This window comes from Mustela erminea, chromosome 6 (genome assembly GCF_009829155.1).
Source record: "Mustela erminea isolate mMusErm1 chromosome 6, mMusErm1.Pri, whole genome shotgun sequence".
NCBI lineage: Eukaryota > Metazoa > Chordata > Mammalia > Carnivora > Mustelidae > Mustela > Mustela erminea.
In genome coordinates, this window is record NC_045619.1 from 57,354,360 (window position 1) to 57,377,634 (window position 23,275).

Here is a 23,275-nt window from a genome sequence, read left to right on the forward strand (position 1 = left end):
CTTTTGAGATTTCTTATACATTTGTTATTATTATATTTTCCTTTATTTCTTTAAATGTATTCTTAAAAGCTGTTTTGAAGACTTTGCTGAATTCAACATTTGGTTCCACTTGGGAGTCATTTTCTTTTGACATTTTTTTGGATTCTGCTTTACTGGGCTTTGCATGTTTGTCTAATAATTTTTGATAAATTTAAATTTTAGTAAATTTTGAAAATTGGACCTTATAAATACGTTGCAGTAAGTGGATTCTTTTACATGCTTTAAGAATTTGTTAAGAGGACTCCTGGGTGGCTCAGTGGGTTAAGCCTTTGCCTTTGGCTCAGGTCATGATCTCAAGTCCTGGGATGGAGTCCCTCATCGGGCTCTCTGCTCAGCAGGGAGCTTGCTTCCCCTGGCCCCTCTCTCTGCCTGCCTCTCTGCCTACTTGTGATCTCTGTCTGTCAAATAAATAAATAAAATCTTAAAAAAAAAAAAAAAAAAGAATCTGTTAAGAACTTTAATTTTTGGATTGTAGGTTTTTGTGTGTGTTAAATCATTTCCAATGAAGTCATTATCATAGATTCATAATTGTAAGATTTAGAATTACATCATTATCTTTGGATTGGACCTGAATTTTTTAATATCAAGGAATTATTTTCTTGAATTACGTAAAATTTGAATTTTGTAGCTGAAAACCTTAATCATTTGGAGCTGATTTCAGTATAATATGTTATAAAGTAATTACGATTAACATTACACAGTATATGTTATACCTGGTGTTAAGCTCTTTGTATGCATATTTGGATTCATCCTTATAACAGACCCCATATCCAGAGTTTGGGAATCGAGGATGTTATCTTTTAATATAAATTCACATTGCTAATATGAGCTAGAACTAAAAGATGCCCTCAGTCTTTTTGACTTAAAGATACTGGCTGTTTAGGTCTGTATTGTACTACTTCCTTTTTTGTTGCTATTATGTAGAATTTTAAATTACATTTCTAATGATTTGGGACAATGGGTTGATTAGGTTGGATGTCAGTTAATAGTGTAGCATACACCATATCTTATTATAGCATACCTTTTGTTAGGGGAGAAGATTATTTTATATAACCCAGTTCTAGCTTTGAAGTTGCTTTTGGTGCTTTGGTGAATTAATACTGATAATTTGGTATAGCATTGATCAGTATTTTAAATGCTGGAAAATGGTGTTTATGTTTAATCACTTAACAGTCAAAGTACTTAGCTCTGTGCAATAAGCAAATTAAAAAAACAACCTCTAAAATTTCTTGTGAAAATCTTTCAAAATTCTTTTCTGGATGACAGATGGATAGCTCATGAGTATTTGGGGTCATTTGTCTGACAGACTATTTTTTTCAAGGAAAGCCATTTAGTGTTCCAGATTGAACCAGGCTATTCATTATCCTTGTTGCCCCTTAGTATTATTTCATTTTCCCCTTACATCTGCCAGAGTTTCCTTTGCAAAATGCAGAAGTTTTGTTTTTCAGAGTGGAAAAGCCACAGGCAGTGATTCAGGTGGTGTCATTGATCTCACAATGGATGATGAAGAGAGTGGAGCTTCACAAGGTACTTAATAAGTAATTGTACCAGTACCAAGGAATGTTTTGATAACATTTTTTCCTTTTAATCCAGTATAGTAACCAGTGAAGACAGATCTCTGTAGCATTATGCTTGATGCATTTGTATCTATTTTAGAATAAAAGTTTTTTTTTTATATTATCCCATATAGTGGTTACCTATTTTTGAGGGCTTTTTCTGAGATGCAAGCATTTATTTCATAGGCTGTCCTATACCTTCTTTGAGATTAGATACTCTATGTGTATCTTATTTTAATAACTGGATAATGTAAATAAGCAACACTCTATACTAGCTAACAAAAGAACCTAAACAGTGATAAAGGTCACTGATAAAAAAAAATTCATCTATATATATATATATGTTTAGGAGAATGTCCTTGCTCTAGATAATGGATACGTGTGATATAGGAAATGAAATTATTCTGATTAACATGATGAAAAACAATGTAAAACTATTTCTATAAATGTGACTTAGAATATGTGATAGAATCAATGGTGAATTATTTAAGGCTGTGATGTGATGTTTTAATGTGGTAAATGTTTTAACGTGGTAAACATGTAAATGTGGTAAATAGAAATAAATTGTTCACTTAGCGGTAAATGTGACTCAGTGCAAGCAAATGTAAAATTGGCAAATGAAAGTAAAACCTGTATTTCTAGTTTTTGCCTATCAATAATAATCACAATGTCTCACTTTTAATTAATAGACCCTAAAAAGCTAAACCATACCCCTGTGTCAACTATGGGTTCTTCTCAGCCTGTGTCTCGACCATTGCAACCCATCCAGCCAGCACCACCTCTTCAGCCATCTGGGGTGCCAACAAGTGGACCATCTCAGACAACCATACATTTACTTCCCACAGGTAAACTTGCTGAATCATTGAGTTGAAGCCTTTAGTTCTGCTTATGGTGAAATATGACTATGGAAGTAAGTAGAAAGATTAGGTAGAAAATTAAGGACAATTCTCTGTTTTTTAGAGGACAGTGCAGCTTCTTGAACATAGTGTAACTTAGATTTGCTGACCTTCTTAAGTAGCAGCACTGACTGATGCGGAGCGGTTATAAGGAAGAAAAATTACAATATATGTCATCTGCCACTATAAGCAGCAGAAATGAATATAGTTTCTCTTTAGGGGGGCGGCTGTAATGGTTCATTCTGACTATGACCAGTTGACTGATGAAGCAATAAATTTTAAATGATCCTTAATGTGAACTAGTTTTAACTGGCCTGACACTACCTTTGGAGATATATACTAATATTTTACACACTGCCTCTCAAGAAGTTATCATTCCTTTATTTTCAAGATGTAGCCTAGGTCTTCTGTTGGAAAGCCAATCAAGACCTTTTGTCTTTTTTTTTTTTTAAAGGTTTTATTTATTCATTTGAAAGAGAGAGATCACAAGTAGGCAGAGATACAGGTGGAGAGGGAGAAGCAGGCTCCCTGCTGAGCAGAGAGCCCAATGTGGGCTCAATCCCAGGACCCTGAGATCATGATCTGAGCCAAAGGCAGAGGCTTAACCCACTAAGCCACCCAGGCGCCCTTGTCTTTTTTTTTTTTTTAAAGATTTTTATTTATTTATTTATTAGAGAGCATGCAGGTGGGCTGAAGAGTGCAGGGGGAGGGTGAAAGAGGGGGATAGAATCTCAAGCAGACTGTGAAGAGTGAAACCTGACAGGGAGCTCAGTCTCACAACCCTGAGATCATGACCTGAGCTGAAACCACGAGTTGGATACTCAACTGACTGAGCCACTCAGGAGCCCCAAGACAGTTTGTCTTTTTTTTTTTTTTTTTTTTTAAAGATTTTATTTATATATTTGACAGAGCAGGAGAGCACAGGCAAGGGGAACAGCAGACCTAGAGGGAGAGAAAGAAGCATGCCCCCCGCTGAGCAGGGAGCCACATGTGGGGCTCGATCCCAGGATCCTGGTATCATGTTGCTTAACTGACTGAGCCACCCAAGGTGCCCCTTTTTTTTTTTTTTTTTTTTTTTTTTGATAAAATAGCCCATCATTAGAGATTTATATTCGAAATTATGTGTGGACTTTTCTCATTAAGGAAAACATTGAGTTCACCTGGAATTGTATGTAGTGAAATCAAAGTTTAAGTCACCACTTTGGATAATTTAGAAGGAAATATCATTATAGAAACCATGTGCAGGATAGATAACAAAATGGGGTAATAAAGAGATGAAGAGGCAGGCATTCCTCCTTCTGTACATTCTACCCCTTTCTAAATGCTCACGTTCAACGTTTAGATATATAAAGAGTAAGTAAAGATGTTACTAAATAAGCCATTAGAAAGAAACCTTTTTATCCTTGTCATACCCAATGTTTACTTCCAGGTTTGTTTTATTTTTCCATATGAAAGTAGATTTATTATTATTTATTATATAGTTAATATGTGGTTATTTGTAAAATGTGATGATAATTCAGAGTTATTAACAAGAAAATGTTAACTTCTAAAATAATTATTGTAGTTCCATGCTGCCAGTGAACATTTAGGACTTTTTTGATAAATATATATTAACATCACTCAAGGCATGAATGTTCTCTGAAACAAAAATTAGGAGGAATGCTGGAGTAGAGAAGGAAGATGGTTTGGTTCACCTGAAGAAAATATCCATTACAATAACCTGCCAGTTTCTTAAACTGTGAGAATACAGTTACTCCTGGATTTATGCCATCAGTAGAAGATCTGGAAGACCCCAAATCCCACTCTACTAAGAATAATTAAACATTAAGGAGTAAAAATATGCTCTTTTAAGTTAATCCCTTAAGGTCATACTCTCAAGTCTTTATCTTCACATGTTTATCATCAAGTCAAACTAAAGAGTAGGGAGGGGACTAGACATGGTTGAGGTGCTTTTTTCCTCTGAAGTTTGTATTATAAAAATATTACTATTAATTTTGGTTGGCTATATATCTTTCAAGATTACAAAAGGAGACTGTTGTATTTCTCTCTTTATTATAGTTAGATTTTATGCAAAATTAATTACTATTAATATGTTAATATAACTGCATTTTAATGTTTTTCTGCTTTTCATTAGCTCCCACCACCGTGAATGTGACACATCGTCCAGTAACTCAGGTGACCACAAGACTCCCTGTACCGAGAGCTCCTGCAAACCACCAAGTGGTTTATACAACTCTCCCAGCACCACCAGCTCAGGCTCCCCTGCGAGGAACTGTTATGCAAGCTCCTGCTGTCCGACAGGTCAATCCCCAAAATAGTAAGAGACTTTTCTTCTTGTGTATGGCCTCACGTTCCACGTAGTCCTTCAGCATTTACTGGGCTTATATTGACATTAGATTTAGCAAAAAATGCTAAATGCTTATATATATATAAATATTATATATCATTATAATACATTTTTAAATGACTCAATAATTATAATCATGTAATTATATGATACTATTAGTTATAAATATAATTATGATATGTTATTTATAATTAATATAGATGAATTAATTTTTCTTCTCTGAGTTAACCAGAAAAATTGGACATGTGTATTATATGATTTGTGCTCCATGTGTCATCTTCAGTTTAATTTTGTTTATGGCCTGTAGTATCACAATGCTGTATTTGATAATGGTCTACACACTCTTAAGAGATACCTTGCCTAATAAACAGAGGAATGATTAATTGTGCCATAGCCCAGATAATGGAAATAATGATTAAGGATAGCCTCCAAGGAGAGAGAGAGCCTTAAAGGTGGGGAAGATGGCTGAGAAATAGAAGACAGGAACATGTTAAAGGATACCTATTGTTTCTAGACACACACATACATATATATAATTATATGTATATGTTAAATTTATAATTATATAGATTGTATTTAGTAGTAAAGTCTATCAAACAGAAGTTTATATTAAAAGCATATGTAAAGTTTAAAGAAAACTAACAAAATGAACCACCTATGAAATCTCTACCAGTCTAAGAAGCAGAGCTGATATAGGCCTGATCCTACAGGCCTACTGTGTACCTTCATTGTATCCCTCTTCCTTTTCATTTGAGGTAACCATGGTCTTCACTTTCTGCTTTTCTGTATGATTTTGCCACCAAATATCACCAAAAACACTTCGTTTTGCAAAATTTAATACCACGGGCAAATCTAGCTGGTTAAAGAAACTGATTATTAGATGATGATTTCGAGGAGAAAATAAACTAAGCAGAGGCTCTAGTTCACAGTTTGACTTAGTTTTTCTCAAGTTTACAGGAGCATTTTCTAGGAAATCAGTCAGTAGGGTCATGAATGAGTTCTGAGTAACTGGGCTTACCGTAGTCAGTGTATAGGCCAGGAACTGAATATATGGCATTAATATGGCCCAGGCACTTTTATCTGTTTCTGTTGCCCTAACATATGTCAAAATAGTTTTCTGTTAAGTGAAATGAGTATCCTCAGCTTTGTGTGCAGCATGGAGAAAAAGTGAGAAACCTGATTAACACAAACCAAGGATAACATATCGTCGAGATTTTTGTTCTAGTTGAAAAGATGAGACAGCAGAGATTTTTATTTTTATTTTTATTTTTTTTTAATTTGAGAGAGAGACACAGATAGCCAAGAGAGGGCATACAGGTGGGGAGGAGAGGGAAGAGGCTCCTTAGTGATCAGGGAGCCCACGGTGGGGCTCGATCCCAGGACCCTGGAAGATGACCTGAGCTGAAGACAGACTCTTAACCAGCTGAGCCACCTGGTGCCCCTAGCAGAGCAATTTTTGAGGATAGCTTCAGTTTGTCTACGTTTAGTTACACTGCTCCATTCTGGCCTGTTTGATGTCTACCTGTGATAAACCACTGTGTTCTACTGTTCTAGGGTTTTTGGTTATAGTCCTCTTGGTAGAGATTCCATTTATTTCTCTCCTGTGCTGATCTCCACTGTTTCTTTTATCTCATATTTTTCTCTTTCTTGATTTTCTTTCTCATAATTGGTGGCACACATCCTCCAAGGGCTTCTTGAGAAAGAGTTTATGGAAATACATTTTTTTTTTTTTTTGGTTGCTTGTATAAAGGAAAATTTCTTTCTCCTCATGCTTATTATTTGGTTGAGTGTTTTTGTTTTTACTTCCAAATTTTAAAAATATCACGTTGCTGGCTTCGAGTGTTTAATCAGTGTTCTACCAAATTTAGAAAAGAAATTTAGGGTCTGTTTGTTTGTTTGTTTGTTTTAGAGAGGGAGAGAGAGAGGGGGTGGGGCAGAGGGAGAGAAACTTAAGCATGCTCCGTATTTAGTGCAGAACCCGATGCAGGGCTTGATCTCACAACCCTGAGAGCATGACCTCAGCCAAAATCAAGAGTCAGATGCTTAACTGACTGAGCCATACAGGTATCCCTAGAATTCTGGTTTTATGCCTTAATTTTCTTTTGTAGGTGTCACTGTTCGAGTGCCTCAAGCAACTACCTATGTTGTAAACAATGGACTAACCCTGGGATCAACAGGACCTCAGCTCACAGTGCATCACCGACCACCACAAGTGCATACTGTAAGTGTTGATGTTTGGATTTTCAAACTTTTCAACTGTAGAGCTGTCAAATATTATTGTGGTTAGCTTATCCTTCAGCCTAGTTGTATCAAGAGGAAAGACAGGTCTTCTGTTTTTCCAACAGAAAGTTATGTAAGAAGATAGATCTTACCATTATGAACAAATGTTCTTAGGGATGGTAGTCTTCAGGGATCACTGAGGTTGCTTGTGGTGGTATATAGAGTTTAAAAGAGTCCACAGCTAGGGCATGTGGAGTGAAAATAGAACATTTTTAACTTGTGATTACATTAAAAAGAGTATTTTTGAGTATTAAAAAGTATTTTTTTTTCATGTTCTAGCTTTATTCTTTTTCTCAAAACCTTATAGCAGATCTAATTTGTACATTACCATCACTTTATTATTTTTAATACTCCAGTGGTATTGAGAATTCATTTGTTAAGAGACGACAGAGAGGGGCACCTGGGTGGCTCAGTGCGTTAAGCCTCTGCCTTCAGCTCGGGTCATGGTCTCAGGGTCCTGGGATTGAGCCCCACATCAGGCTCTCTGCTCAGCAGGGAGCCTGCTTCCTCCTCTCTCTCTCTGCCTGCTTCTGTGCCTACTTGTGATATCTCTCTCTCTCTCTCTCTCTCTCTCTGTGTCAAATAAATAAATAAATAAATCTTTTTAAAAAAGAGAGAGACGACTGAGAAAATCAAAGATTTTTCCTTAGATTTAGGCTCCAAAACAATGTCATATTATTCTGTGACATGATTTTAATAGTATTTGGTATAGTATACCATGTAAGTGGAAATGCTGGCTTTATGAGAAGGAAAGAAACTGAGATTTCATACCACTTTTCACCAAGCAAAGTGTCCCTTTTTAAGTATGCCTAATAAAATTGAGAACTTTTCTCCAGTGCTTGCTGTGTGGCACTGTTAATAGACTTGGTACTCACTCAGGAATCCTTTAGGGTCTTGTTCTCCTTTTTTATTTTTTATTATAAATATGGCAGCTAATACACAGAAAATAACCAGCTCAAGGTCTTACCTCATAAAAACTCACATTCCAGCTTTCTAATCTATCCTCTTAATGGCTATTTTTCTTACCACACTACAATGAAAAAATTAATGTTAATGGAGCACTAACTATATGGACTAGTATAGTCCATATAGTATAACATATGCTATATATATGTTAATGGAACACTAACAGGCACTGTACTAAGTACAGGTATTATTTTATTTAATTCTCACAACCCTATGAGGATTATTATTCTCCTTTTGATAGAAGAAGATACTGTGTCACAAAGATGTTAAGTGGTTACTCAGGCTACTCAGTGTCATTACCCAAGCTACTGTCAGAGCCACTTTAATGCAGGCTGTCTGATCCCAGCACCTGCAGTGTTTTCAGTGTTTCAGACCTAGCCCTGGGGTGCCTGGGCAGCTCAATCTGTTAAGCATCTTCCTTCAGCTCAGGTCATTATTGCAGGGTTCTGGGATCAAGCCTCACATGGGGCTCTCTGCTCAGCAGGGAGCCTGCTTTTCCTTCTCCCTCTGCCTGTCACTTCCTCTGCTTGTGCTCTCTCTCTCTGACAAATACATAGATAAAATCTTTAAAAACTATATTAAAACAACAACCAAAAATACCAATATGGTGAATATACCATTACTGTTGTTTACAGCTACAAATAATTTCTTTCATTCCATATTCCTTCAAAAAATATAGAGTAAAAATCTCTAATATGATAGTTTTTGCAGATTTGATGACCTATCAAGAGCTTTTTTTAAAAAAAAACAAGAGCTCATGTGTATTGTCTTATAAGAAACTGTGTATCTTACAGGAGGAACTTTAAAAAAAATTTTAATGTAAAAATTGCTTTTAAATGAGAATTTTCAAGTACATAAATAGAGAGTATACTATGATGATTCCTGCTTACCCATCACTCATCACTTACCAGCATATGGCTAATCTTTTTCATATATAATGCCACCCACTCACTCTAATAGCCCATGTAGACACTGGGTTATTTTGAAGCAGATCCCTATTGTCTTATTTGTAAAACCTGAATAAAAACCTCCCTTGCGATGGCAAAAATGAGAAAAACAAAACTCAGATCACTTAATATTAAGTTTCAGGATATGAACAGATTCAGAATCCTAGAATTTTAAGAATTAGAGGGGATATGACAGCCGTTAAAGCTGTTGTCAATCTCCTTAAATTTCTGTGCTCCTTCCAGTTGGATTCATGGCTTCAGCCATCTTCTCTTGGATCTTGCTAGCTACATGTTTATTTAATGTTATTTATTTAGCTAACTAAATCACTTAAAGAAGAAAAAAGATAAGTTGAGAGAGTAAATATAGTAAAATGACCAGCATTCAAATCACTTCTATTTCTTCAGCTTTCAGTATTTTATTTAAATGTAATTTTTTTTCTAATTTTATATTCATTTTAGCTTTTTAACTGTGGATTCTACCTTTTTCCAGATATGTATATGAATGTGTTTTCCAGTAGGCATATGAATTCAAGCACATTTACATTCCTTGAAGTTACCCAGCATGCCCTTTTTGAGTTTGTCCTATGTTGACGTTACATTACTAAGCTTTGACAGGGAACGGAGATTAAAAAGATGGCGTCAAACCTTCACAGAATTCACGGTTTAATGTATATAAATTACCCATCTTATGAAGTGCATATTAAAACATAGTTCTTGTTAAATGAATTTAGTTAAGGAAATCTTAATTGTTTTATAACTTTTCAGTCTAAAGTCAGTGAGCAAACGATACATTTCACTTGGAAAAAAAAAAAGATCATTCCATATCCCTTTTTCCTGGCTCACACTTGAATTTTTTTAGAAAAAAATTACCATCACTGTAATCTTTATTAAAACCTAGATATAGGGTGCCTAGGTGACACAGTTGGCTAAGTGTCTGTCTTTGGTTCAGGTCATGATCCCGGAGTCCTGGGATGGAGCCCTCTCCCTCTGCACCCCGCCCCACCACTTGTACTCTCTCTCTCAAATAAATAAATAAAATCTTAAAAAGAAAAAAAACAAAAACAAAAAACCTAGATACAGTGATGATAATAATAATGTCCAATATTAGAAACAAGTCATTTTGAATTCACACACTTAATATTCATGCTTTTTCATCATATGGCCTTAACCTACCTTTCCAGATTTCTTTCCTGATTCATATGCTTTACATCTAAGTAAAAGTTAATACTTGTTTTTGCCCATAAATCCCCTTACTTTCCTATAGCCCCATGCCTTTATTCATGCATTACCTATTGGCAGAAAAGGGTACACACTGTTTCTTCATTTCTAACTCTTACCTTTCATAGTTCATCTTAAATGTCACCTTTTTTGTGCAGACTGACCCAAGAACATAATATACATTCAGTATTAAATGTGCTTATTTATGATATGCTACTGTCCTTCGGTGGAAAATGGCTTAAAAATGAAAGTAGAGTCAAATACACAAATTAGGGGCGCCTGGGTGGCTCAGTGGGTTAAAGCTTTTGCCTTTGGCTCAGGTCATGATCCCAGGGTCCTGGGATCGAGCCCCACATCGGGCTCTCTGCTCCATGGAGAGCCTGCTTCCTACTCTCTCTCTGCCTGTCTCTCTGCCTACTTGTGATCTCTCTCTCTGTCAAATAAATAAATAAAATGTTTAAAAAATAAATAAATAAATACACAAATTACATACATATAGTAGATTGCCACAAATGATATTAACATTATTCTAAAATGAGACTCTATAGCATAGATAATTAAACATAAATTATTTTGTTAGAGATAGATGATGATTTTAGTTTCTGTCAAAATGATTTTCTATCAGCCGGGGCTTTTCTTTGCCATGGAAAGCTTTAGTTTTGTTTTTGTTTTGTTTTGTTTTAATTTATTTGAGAGAGAGAGAGAGAGATCACACGTAGGCAGAGAGGCAGGCAGAGAGATTGGGGGAAGCAGGCTCCCTGCCTAGCAGAGAGCCTGACATGGGGCTCAATCCCAGGACACTGGGGTCATGAGCTGAGCTGAAGGCAGAGGTTTTAACCCACTGAGCCACCCAGGTGCCTCAAGGTTCAGTATTTTAATTGTAGAAAATACGGAGTCACCTCAGCACCATTGTTTATAGCATGATTGGTCACAAATCAAGTGGAGCTAGCCAAATGTGGTATAGTATTTGGTATTTCTTAGTATTCTTGATGTAAAAGGATAACTCTCTAAGTGATGTCCAGGATGTTTTAGTTCTAGCCTTCAGAAATAGTCCTTTCTGTGATCATTATTAAATCAATAGGACTCTTCTTTTGTTAGGAGCCCCCACGCCCTGTACACCCAGCACCCTTACCAGAAGCCCCACAGCCACAGCGTCTGCCCCCAGAAGCTGCCAGCACATCTCTGCCTCAGAAGCCACACTTGAAGTTAGCACGAGTTCAGAGTCAAAATGGCATTGTACTGTCCTGGAGTGTCCTGGAGGTAGATCGAAGCTGTGCCACTGTTGACAGCTACCATCTCTACGCTTACCATGAGGAACCCAGTGCCACTGTGCCCTCACAGTGGAAAAAGATTGGTGAAGTAAAGGCACTTCCCTTGCCCATGGCATGCACTCTCACCCAGTTTGTATCTGGCAGCAAATACTACTTTGCAGTACGAGCCAAGGATATTTATGGACGTTTTGGACCTTTCTGTGATCCTCAGTCAACAGATGTGATCTCTTCTTCCCAGAGCAGTTAAACCTTGGAGCCTTTATCGCTTCCTCTGAGTTCCACTTTTTGGTCTTGTTTTAATCTTGTGCATGATATCCATTGTAAAATCCACATTGTGCAAGATTTCTTGGACAGAAGTGTATATACACTACATTTGTTTATAATCAGAAGTAAAATAAATAGCCTATAAAGCAAGAATCTTTTTCCTGGACAATTGAAGCTTCAAGGTTTTGAAATGTAAATGTGCACCTTGCTTTAGTTTTAAGGCTGGGGAATATGTGTGGGTGTTTATGTGTGTTTTTCCCTATTTATATGTTTACTGCAGTGGAATCTCCCATTTCCATTCTCACATTTACCTCTCTTCAAGTATAAAGTAAGTAGATCAAGGGATCCGAGGTATGGTATGTGGCATGATTTGCTTCTGAGGCATCTGTAGGTTCATAGCTAAATGACTTAAACTAAATCTGAACAAAACCCAAAGAAAGAAAAAAAAAAAAGCAAAATGGCTAAATAGTTTAAAATAGGTTAATTTGACCACAGGAAAGGATCTGTTCATCTTTTTTCTTTTCTTGGTTGTTAATTAGGTGAAAAAGATCTGCATTGGCCCTTGTTTCCTAATCTGGCTCTTACATTTATTTTGTGCCTTAAAGATTAACTACAAAAATAAACATGACCATTTGTCCATTGTTGATCTTCTCATTCAGCCTTTTGCCCTTCATTTCTCCTTCAGTTCTACTAAATATAGCACATTTCCTTCAAGTCAATTTTAAACCAAGGCTTTAGGGATATTCTTACCAGTGGGATCACTACATTTAACTCTAAAAATTGGAGTCACTCTTTTCTTCTAAGAACATAAGTGCTTTTATGTTTGGTCACTATTTAAATTAACTGTGTAAAATGGACTAAGAGAAGAAATACCATATTGTGTAAGAAAATTGTCCTTCAAACATATTGTAGAATTTATGTTCCATACTGTGTTAAAGATTAGGAAAACAGTGCTTGTTCACTTTATCACCCAAAGTATAGTATTCTTTCATAGGTAGTAAAATTCACAAAATACAGTGAGCTACAATAACAAAGGGAAAGTTTTATTTCCTTACTATTCTCATACCTTTTTTTTTTTATTTGTTTTGTTTTAACCTTTTAACTTTGTTTTGATAGTGCCAAGTTTTGTCTGATTTACCCTCTGTCAACTTTGGACAGAATTTCAAGTATATCCTTTGGGGTTATTTTATGTAGCAATTAGGTAATCCTTTCTGTGCATCTCTGTTCCTGTTCAGAGTTAATCAGTTTCCGTTTAGATCATGGATTTTCAGTATGAGTGCCAGCTCTACTGGTATCAGGTAGGTGTTCAGGTGTGGGTAGTTCAGGGCAGGAGAGATGGGATAAGTTTGGGGATGAGAGTATGGTTGGGAGTAGTTTGAAAGAAATTCATGGAGTTTGTGAAATAGCTTTTCAAGTCATCTTCTCTTACCATATTTGAATTCGTATTCCTACCTTCTGAGAATAAATTCATTTTTAATTTTTCTTGGGATTATAGGAGGGAGCTATCCCTTTTATTAATTCTGCTTGGTTTGCAACTTTGGTAGCTTGTAATGGGAAGCATTACAGTAATGCTGTAAAGAAACTCTCATTAGAGACTTCACTGGTCAGTATATTGTCACATTAGGTGTAAAGTTTGATTGATGCTGAAGAAAGCCTACAAATTGCCAAAATGTAAGTGCTCCAGAACCTTCCTTTTACTTTCAGAAAATGAGACCACAATGAGAATTGAAGTTTTTATGAATCCAATTTGCCAACCAAGTAACGTAGATGTTACTCATCCTAGGACTAACAATGATGGTAAAAAAAGTTGTCAGTGTCATGCCAACGAAAATTTGAAAAGGGAGACATTGATAATCTTCTAGATGTGTATGAACACCTATCTATATCTGCATGTGTGTATGTTTTTGTCTACAGTGGTTGCGTTGCTGATCATGTGTTCAAGATCATTCCTGTCTACAGAATGGAAAGCCCATGTTCAATTAAAAGTATTCTTTATTGGCCGGTTTTATGGTCATGTGATGACAATTTGCTTATCTAGCCTAGAAAAACTTCCCTTGGTGAATGTTTTTCACTAATCTTTTTTTTTTTTTTTCCTAAAAGCTTTCATAGCATTATATAATCAGGTGAAGAAAGCCCAGTAGAATGAAAATACATTTTAGCGTATACTGTGTCTTCTGTCAAACAAAAAAAGTAAGTTCTCAAATAGTAACCCTAAAAATACATTTACTACACCAAAATAAAACTTTTTATTCCAGATGGTGGAAGGAAGGTACAGAGAGTGTAATTATTTGAGGAAAGTGTGTATTATGATATGCTCTCCTCAAATTAGCATGCCATGGGATTTATAGGCAACAGCTATACTGAATTTACTGAAAAATGCTAGTGCTAGAACTATAGGCATTTATTTTTGACAGGTTTTGTTGATGAGCTCTGACTTTTGCTTTATTTCCTTTGGGAGAGAGATTGCAAGACTATATTGTAGCAGTTCACACTCCATGGTACCTTTTCACAAAGTATTACAGATAAGTTTGATTATCCCATTTTGGGAATGCAAGTTTGCTACAGTTTAAGCCTGACATTACCTGTGTAAGTATTGCCTTATTAGAAATCCTGAAAGCTTCTGATATTTCCACCTAAAATATAGGATGTTCATATGGCATTTGAAGATAATGGTGATGTTTGTTAACTCTCTGTTTTGCACTTTATCGGAGTAATTTTCACCCTGTTTTAAGTGTGAGTAAGTCTCTTTTTAAAGTTACGTTCTTGCCAGTAAATTTATAAAATACAAAGACAACATCTGTTGTTAACTGTTAACTTTCTGAGGTAACTATATCCCTGTTTCCCTGAACTCACTTTAAAATATGCAGAATATTGTGTACTGTTTACTACTGTACTACACAGTAGATGTTCACAAGAGAAGTGAAGAGTACAGCTTTCTTCCTTGAAAAGTACATTTTATTGGGATGCCATTTGCCTCACAGAGTGTTTCCCACTCGCCCCACCCCCATTGCTGGATAATAAATGAAAGATTTAATTGGGAAATGTGACCGTAAGCAAGGAACTTAGAATTTTTGGTACAACTGTCTGCAAAATTCCTTAGGCAGGCAGGCTGCACTATACAGTTCTCTTACTGTACTGAGTAAGTGTTAACCTAGTTTTTGTCATTTGCTCTTTTGCTTACATTTTCCAAATTATTTATGCAGGAAGGTGAATGTTAATATTGCATGATATGCATTTATCTTGTTGCACAAATTTTCCAGTACTGTACAAGATTAACAAAACAATGCCTGTGGTATCCTCTTCTCTTACTTTGATACACTGTGATTTTAACACGTTAGAGTACTGCAGAGACCGTCCAGGTGTTCTCCCCAACTTTCCATTTTGGGCTATTTCAGAATCATATGATTTATTCATTATTTTAATTTCTTTGTTGGCCATTGACTTGCTTTATTCTAATTTCCAGAAAAACCATGCCCCAATATTGGATTGTTGGAAATAATTCTATCTAAAATCAATGCAGGATTCTGCCTTCCCTTACTATTTACTGAGTGATGCCCCTCTCCCACTTTTTAAAATTTTTGGACAAAAAGAACAACCTCATGAAGTGTTTTAGTTAGTGTGGCAGACTTAGATCGAATTCCTAAAATGCATTCCCCTAGAGCCAGCCAATGGGAAGGAATGATAAGACATGTTTTGTCTTCTTCAAATAGTTTTATCATGCTACATAAGGTTTTTGTTCTTGTTTTTGTTTTTTTATTTGTAGAGTCAGCTAAGTACCCATCATTCATACTTAAATGCTGGGAGGGGGTTTGTTTTTGTTTTGTTTGTAAATAAGGTAACTGGGCAATCAAACACCTTTTTGGGATCCTGGATTCATTATTTTCTCAGCCATTTCAAAATTAAATACAAAAATAAATCCTTTGTAGGAAACTTGCATCCTGATTTTTCTTTATTGCAGTTGAAAGTGTAAATAATAAGACAATGTAAGACCTTCCTAATGTCTAATATAAACTGGGCTATAGTGAGTTGCCCTATTTTTATTAGGTTTTGAAGGTTTTGTGGGGTTTTTTTTTCTTTTTTAAATGTACAGTAGAGTGGTGTCTGTATAAGTGTTAACTGTAGTGGGATTTTGTCCAGCAAGCCTGAAATTTATACTTTGAAATAAACTACTGGGTTTTTAACATTCTGAGTATTCTGATTCATTCTAATTATTCTCAGCCCTTGTGTTGCTTATGGATGTTTCTCACCTCATTAAGAATCACCCATTATACTGTATAGTATGGTTTATTTAACCCATTTTGGCAATACCACAACACTCAAACCACATTCAGTTCTCTAGCTTTGAAAGAGCAGTTGTTATGTAGAGTTGCTCCCAGATAGATGTGCTGTTTTTAACTGATTGGAGACCACATTAAGGTAATACTGTGTGCCTACTCTGTACCACAGAAAGACTTAGCCGTGCTTGTTAATGACCAGAAGAACCACTAACTGCATTTCTATTAGAGGTTCCTTTGAAGCTCCACCATCCCCTAGGGCTTTGTCATTAAGTATATTCAACCCGGGGAAGGATAAAAAGCATGGAAGAGGACAGGATCTTAGGAGCCAGTCTGGAAGTGATACTACTATCAGGTTCCTTGGGCAAGAACCCTATCACATGGCACAGCTGTCTAGGGGAACCTGGGAGACGTAGTACATGTGGCCAGGCATGAAAGGAGAATATGGATCTGGGTGAGCAGTTTCGGCTACCGTCTTGTGTATATATATAAACTTGTATGCTAAAGCCAGGTATTACCTGTTTTCCAGAGTATTTCTTCTACAGTGTGTCACCCTGTAGTGAATGTTGTAAAAAAAGAAAGAAAAAACCTGCAAAATCAACAGAAAATGAAAGCGGCAGGCTTTCAATTTAACATATTTTATTAGGACTAATTCTGAACGGAAAAACATAGCTAAAATAGTGCCTTTGGAATCTTATTTGCAACCTTCTATTCCCTTCTATTCCCTCAACTCCCTCCTTCATTTTATGTCACGTTTCAAAATCGGTTTCATGGTAATAAAATCAAAGTCATAGGTCTCTGGCATGCCCTGGTGGAGAGTTTTGTTGAAACGGTTCCAGTGAAAAACAGGGAGGCCACCTTGTACTGTGGGACCACTAATGGCATAGGCCGTGTACTCGGATGCAAGGTAGATATCTGCCACCTGGAAAGAGAGAGGAGAGGGACATCTTAGAAAACCATTTGGAAAAAACTAGATTCCTGTTTCTCCTTGTGGGGTTGTTTTTGTTTTTCGTTTTGTTTGTTTGTTTGTTTTGGTCCTGCTCTTTTTCCAAAGTCACAGTATTAGCTCCCTTTTAAAATAAAATCTTGCAAGCTTCCACAACATGCTCTTCCATAACCATTTGGTATTCAGATGTGAATTGGGCAGAAGTGCATTAACGTAGCCAGAAGTGTGAGATCTGGAGACAGAAGGCTCATGTTCAGAATTTTAGCTCCAAAGCTTGTTTAAAAAAACCCCTATGGGATTCCATTTTCTCATTTGTGAAAGGATTTTAATAACCATACTTTATAGAAGAGTTGTTATGAGGATTAATGAGAGAAAATGCTTGGAGTAGTGACTAGATACCTTCTTCAACAAAAGTTGTTATTAATCAGGGCAGTAATGAGATTTATTTTTAGGAAATCAAGTTTTATTTATTTATTTATTTGACGAGAGAGTGAGAGAGAGGGGGGGAGCGAGTGCACAAGCAGGCAGAGCAGCAGGCAGAGGGAGGGGGAGAAGCAGGCTCTCCACTGAGCACGGAGCCCGATGTGGGACTCCTGGGATCATAACCTAGGCAGAAGGCAGACACTTAACTGACTGAGCCACCCAGGTACCCCGTGACAAGAGTTTTAAAGTAGAAGAAACTCAATATAAAAAAAACAAGGTCTGTGGTTCTCAAAAGCACCTAAACACTGGATAGCAGATCTTAACCTTAGAGGAAAAAGAAAAAGATACCGCATAACTTCTGATTTTCTGTATATCCCAAATGACTTAGGGGAAATGATAAGTATATCCTTAAACAAATTCTTTTGATGAAAAATTGGCAGATTCCCCTCTCCAGAAGAAAGTGAAGTTGGCAGACGGAAGGTTGGCTTGGGTTCTCTCAGGCAAGGCAGCAGAGGTAATTCTCTGTGTATTTGGGAATGGCTAGAACACTTCTTACACACTTTACTGAATGTTTGCAAACACCATTAATAAGAAATAAGCATTAGGGTTTCATGTGTGTCAGGCTCTCTACATCCACTGAATTTTACTTTACACAACATATTGGGGGTCATTAAAGCTAGAGCTCTGGTATATAGATAAAAAGTAGCTTGAGTAGGAACTAGACTATTCTGAAGCATCTTATTTTCAGGCATTAGGCTGATAGAAAAAATTATGTGTAGGGGGATCAGCATTCTTAATAGTTAACTCCACTTCTAACTGATTTCTTCCAGAATTTAGGACTGAAAGTGCAAACAAAGAGACATGCCCAAACCAGGAATGCAAAAGGAGGTATCAGAATGATTCTTTTCCACCAACCACATGGCTAACTCATACCCTCGGACACCCCAAATCCAGTAGTCTGCAGGAAAATTCTTAATGACCAGATCTCTGAGAGGGAAAAAAAGACCCTGATTTGTAATGTTTGCTGATTTGCATAGTATAAATACTCCTCCATGGCTGATTGCAAGCTGTCCACATCTGATTTTAACAACTGGTTCTCACAGCCCTTACGAGCTGGCTTCAGCCCACCACTGCAAACAAGTAATACCTACTTATTATCTATATTAGGTGATGCATTACAGCACTTAATAATTCTAACATGGTGAAAACCCTTTAGTGCTTGTCCAGTAAACTTGTTCCTCCAGCTAAATTCAGTTCCTGTTTAATGTGAAAGCATACTGCTCCCAGTAATATGTTCTTTGGACTTTGGGCTAGTCTGGTAATTTTGTGCTTTAGGCCACAAAAATATCTGCAGCTTTGCCTTTGGGCAGACCTAGGTGCAGGTAAAAATTAAATTCAAAAGCCAGTTTGCATGTTACCTTTGTGTCATAGCAACCTCCAGGACTTGGGTTAAGTGAGTTCAGGTCTTCACGGCAACAGATGGTATTGCAGGGATCGCCCTTACTGTAAGGATCTTTCTTATAATCTAGGGGAAAGAGTGATAGGGATGAGGGTGAGTTCTGGCTGTCGGAGATATTCCTGCCCACAGGAAGCTTTTTGAGTCTCTGCAAGTCTAGATAATCAGAGTCTACCTCACTGGAGTGGCCTCATTGACCCAGCCGCTCTCAAGAGCCTTGAACAGTGAAGAGTGGATGGAGGAGAGAGAATAAAGGCTAAATGTGCATCACTGTTCTTCAACAAAGTAAATACAAATTTGATGCTGTTCATCAAAAATAAAGTGGTTATCAATAATTTTTGTTTTATTAGCTGCTTCTGTCCTTGGAAGAAAACCTGTGTTAGGGTTGAGGGGGAGTGGTAAAAAGAAAGTACTCTGTATGGGTTATTTTATCTGTGTTTTACATGCTATTTTTTTCAGTGAAAAAAATCTATAGAATCTTCTTCCCTGTCATCTTATAAAAGAAGACAAAATCCTATCTGTTGAGTATAAAATATGTATAGTATTGATTGAATACCAAATACCAAATAACTTCTTTTAATTCCTTCTACTACAAAGATTGATTCTTTACGTGGGAAAACTTACATGGATTCTTTATCCATGCAGAAGAAAAGGAGTTTTGAGGAATGGTTCTTGAGAAATGTGCTACGTACTATTGTATCGCATGATATATTTCATGGATGCCATATCCGTCACGTCCCCTTGGTCACGCCGGAAGATTTTGGCGCGTGAAGCCATGTCATAGGAGAACTCCAAACCCAGCTTCTTAACTAGCATTGGATAGCCACTCCAGGTGTAGATTTTTTCATGGAAAGGAATGTTGTAGGAGGGCCAATATCCTGATTCCAGATGGAAAGGAAGGAGGGTGAGATTGACGGGGAGACAGAAAAGAGAGATGGAACAAAAGAGATGTCATTAATGATAGTTTCTTTTGAAAATCAGCATAGATGTGTGATTATAAAATGACATTACAACGAAAATAAAGCTCTGAATGTGAACACTGGCCTTCAAACTGATCCTTTTTTAAATTTACAGAATCAATATACCTCTAGATGGTTCCATTAGGGAAAGAAGAGCATCAGAATGCTTTGGTTTTCACCCAGAATTCTTAAAGCAATCTATTAACCAGAAAAATAATTTGTAATCTGATTAATAAAATGAAGTAAAACATGAAGCTGTCTGGGGAGCTGGTGTAAGTGAACCTGGTTCCTGAAACGCCAAAAGATAGTTTAACAGTGTGGCCCTAACAGGGAGCAGGCCAGGTGCTAATCATGGAACAGTGGAAGAACATAGTACCTAAAGTTAAGAAAGCCTGAATTTTAGGCTCAGGGCTGAATCACAAGGTCTCAGGCAGTTAACTTCACTTAATTTGCTCTTTTTAATGGAGCGGGAAAGGAAGAATCCATAATTTGAAGAGATTGAAGATAATCTTTAAGGTTCCAGCAGGCTTTAACTTCTTTGAAAGCATTCCTTAAGGCTTAGCTTCATCCCAAGCTTCACGGTGTGCCAAGGCCATAGAGCACGTTCGTCACGAAGCATCAGACATGTGACACAGCTCTAGTACAATCAATATGTCAGGAACAGCCCAGATTCCGGGGTCTACAGGACAGTTAGTCAACACAGGTGGGACTCCTCCACCATTCAGGGTTCATTTTCCATCCCCCATATTGTCTTGGCCTTTGTCTGCCTTTCTCCCTTTTTACTGTTTTATAGGATCCCCTACTCAGGGGTGAGATTACAGAGATTTTAAAAAATGACAAGACACAGGCCAGCATCAGTAAGAACTGAGATTAAAGACAATATTGAACTGACAGGCTAAAATCATGTTCATTACTATAGTATATCTAGGTTATATATAGACTTAGGGGTTAGACTGCCTGGATCTGAAGCCTGGTTCTGCCTTCATTAGGTTTGTGACCTTAGACAAATTATTCAATTTCTCTGCGCTTCAGTTTCTTCAGCTGTAAAATGTGAACAATGAAAATACCTATCTTACAAGGATGATGATGAGCATGAAACGAGCCCAGGCAGATGGAGTGCTTATAATAGCATCTAATACTTGGTAAGCATTAGATGAATATTAACTGTTATAACTACTATACTTCTCTTAATGTGAATGCAACTCAAATGAATAATCAAAATGGCTGCTTTACTCTTCGCATTTTCCTAAAGCTTCATGATTTATAAAAGCATTTGAAATAGATTATCTTATGTCACAACAACCTAATGATGAATATAAGCCTTATCGTCCCTCCTTATAAAAAACGAAACAGAGGTTCAGAGATGTCCAAAGCATCCTTTCTGACCAAAAGGCATCCAGCAATATACCACAGTTGCTTCCAAATTCCAGGCGGTCTGTAGAACTGACTTTTTATTTTATTTATTTTATTTTATTCTATTTTATTTTATTTTATTTTATTTATTTGACAGACAGAGATCACAAGTAGGCAGAGAGGCAGGCAGAGAGAGAGGAAGGGAAGCAGGCTCCCTGCTGAGCAGAGACCCCCCGATGCGGGGCTTGAGCATCATGACCCGAACCAAAGGCAGAGGCTCTAACCCATTGAGCTACCCAGGCGCCCCTGTCTTTTTTTTTAATGGCTGTGTGATAGCGCATAAGTATTTGGGCAAATCACCTGTTTCTTTCTGAACCTTTCTTTCCTTATAGTAAAATGGTAACAGTGCAACTTATCTGGAAGTATATTAATGAAGATCAAACAAGAGAATGTAAGTAAAAGGCTGAAAAGAGTGCCTAGTATACAGTGGACAATGAATTTAACTCTGTGTTCTTCCCACCTTCAGCAAAACAACTACAGACAGCTCAGCATCAGATTTTTTTTGTCTCAGGGTAGATTTCTTCATGGAATCTAGGAATAAGATCGCAAAGAACCTGAGTCTGCCATTCCATAATCAGTCGCAGTCCAAAGAAGAAAAGGCCATGAATAATCTGTCCCCTTTAACACACATCTCCCTCTTGAGGCTGCTGATTTTATCGGGCTCTCATGATCTGGATGGGCCAGGCCATGTCAAGATCAGACAGCTGACTTCTCAGTTTTGAATGGCAGTCCTAACTACGTGACAGCCAATGACTGGACTTCTCTGTTGAGCCGTATCTGATCTGCTTGGCAACTGAAATCTCCATCTTTATGAATTGTTTTCTGAGTATTATGAGCATTTGGTTGGCGTCATTATAAAATCTCTGCGGACCTGGGAGTGGACCAGGACCTGGGAGTGGACCAGACCCCCTGATTCCGGGGGTCCATATCTTCCTTTGATTCTGCTTCTGCTCATCTATCAGCTGATCTGTTGCTGCACTGTCCTAATTAGTCTCCTGCCTTCTCTCTGACTCCCAGTCTGTGCTCCCTTTTCTAAAACTGCCATTTTTCACTCACCACCACTTTCCACTGCAGAGCCCTTCCTATAGCTGTCTCGAAAGCTAACATTCTCTCAATCACAACACAGTTTTCATGCCTCCATTTGTTTGACCTTGTCCCCTTGTCAAACTGCTGAGCTCTTTTTTGACATTTAACCATCATTCAGACATCATCTTCACTCTTCCTTTATTCAACAAATATGCACATATATTGTGTGTGCCAAACACTGTGTTCGATGCAAGGTAATAAGACTGCTTGCTTTGTGTCAGCAGTGTGCTCAAGAATTAGAATTATCCCAATTCACTCTCAAGACAACTTTGAAATTGGAAAAGAAAAGGTCCACATTCCCACATCCAAAAACTTGGAGGCCAGATAATTCAGAACTCAGGGTTTTGCAGATCTTAGAACAGCAGTGGGGGGTGCATATCACACATGACATTGCAGTGTGTGTGGGCAACACTTCATAATCAGAGGCATTGGAATCTCTGGAGCCTAATGTACAGTGTCCCTGCAGGAGAGGAAATAAAGACTAAATAGTTCAAGTCTACCGAACTGTCAAACGGGTAGTTTTGCTACCAAAAGGTCAGGTCAGGTCATATTTTGGTACTAAGTTTAGGAAAAAAAAATTTCTTTTTTTTTTTAGATTTCAAAATTATAGATAAGTGATTGTGGACCTGTACCGCTAATGTAGTGTTTCACAGACGGAGAAAGTGAGGCTTGGAGAGAGTAGTAGATCATTTGCCTGAGATTTTGAGGAGCAGAGATTCAAATCAAGGTGGTGTCTCTCTAAAACCCATGATTCAAATGTCAGGGCTCTGGTCTTGCCCTTCAGACCCGCCTTCTCTGATCCTCCCACTGACCGTGCCCACCCCTGGGCTAGGCACCCCGGACTTTATGACCGCTCTTTCTGTTCTGGGTTCTAAGGGCTGGTTCCATGCCTCGCTTCCTCACTAGACTGAGTTTCTAAAGGTTGGGGCATTTG

The 23,275-nt window shown here is 37.3% G+C and overlaps 2 protein-coding genes across 7 annotated transcripts in view; one reads left to right on the forward strand and one right to left on the reverse strand.

Annotated features, from left to right (window-relative positions):
• ATF7IP (activating transcription factor 7 interacting protein) overlaps window positions 1-15,965 on the forward strand; it is a 118,876-nt gene extending 102,911 nt beyond the window's left edge. For 4 of the 5 annotated variants that reach the window (XM_032347397.1, XM_032347395.1, XM_032347396.1 and 1 more), the window contains exons 11-15: window positions 1,488-1,566; window positions 2,285-2,440; window positions 4,626-4,808; window positions 6,947-7,059; window positions 11,348-15,965. In XM_032347397.1, coding sequence (XP_032203288.1) covers window positions 1,488-1,566; window positions 2,285-2,440; window positions 4,626-4,808; window positions 6,947-7,059; window positions 11,348-11,767 — 951 coding nt within the window. In that variant the 3' untranslated portion in view covers window positions 11,768-15,965. Of the gene's footprint in view, window positions 1-1,487; window positions 1,567-2,284; window positions 2,441-4,625; window positions 4,809-6,946; window positions 7,060-11,330 lie in introns of all 5 variants that reach the window. The other variant, XM_032347399.1, reaches the window with a different exon arrangement.
• A 715-nt stretch (window positions 15,966-16,680) lies between these two features.
• The window catches only part of PLBD1 (phospholipase B domain containing 1), a 51,867-nt gene continuing 45,272 nt past the window's right edge, over window positions 16,681-23,275 (reverse strand). For both annotated transcript variants that reach the window (XM_032347400.1, XM_032347401.1), the window contains exons 9-11: window positions 19,576-19,761; window positions 18,846-18,952; window positions 16,681-16,980 (exon numbers count right to left, since the gene is read on the reverse strand). In XM_032347400.1, coding sequence (XP_032203291.1) covers window positions 16,798-16,980; window positions 18,846-18,952; window positions 19,576-19,761 — 476 coding nt within the window. In that variant the 3' untranslated portion in view covers window positions 16,681-16,797. The remainder of the gene's footprint in view (window positions 16,981-18,845; window positions 18,953-19,575; window positions 19,762-23,275) is intronic.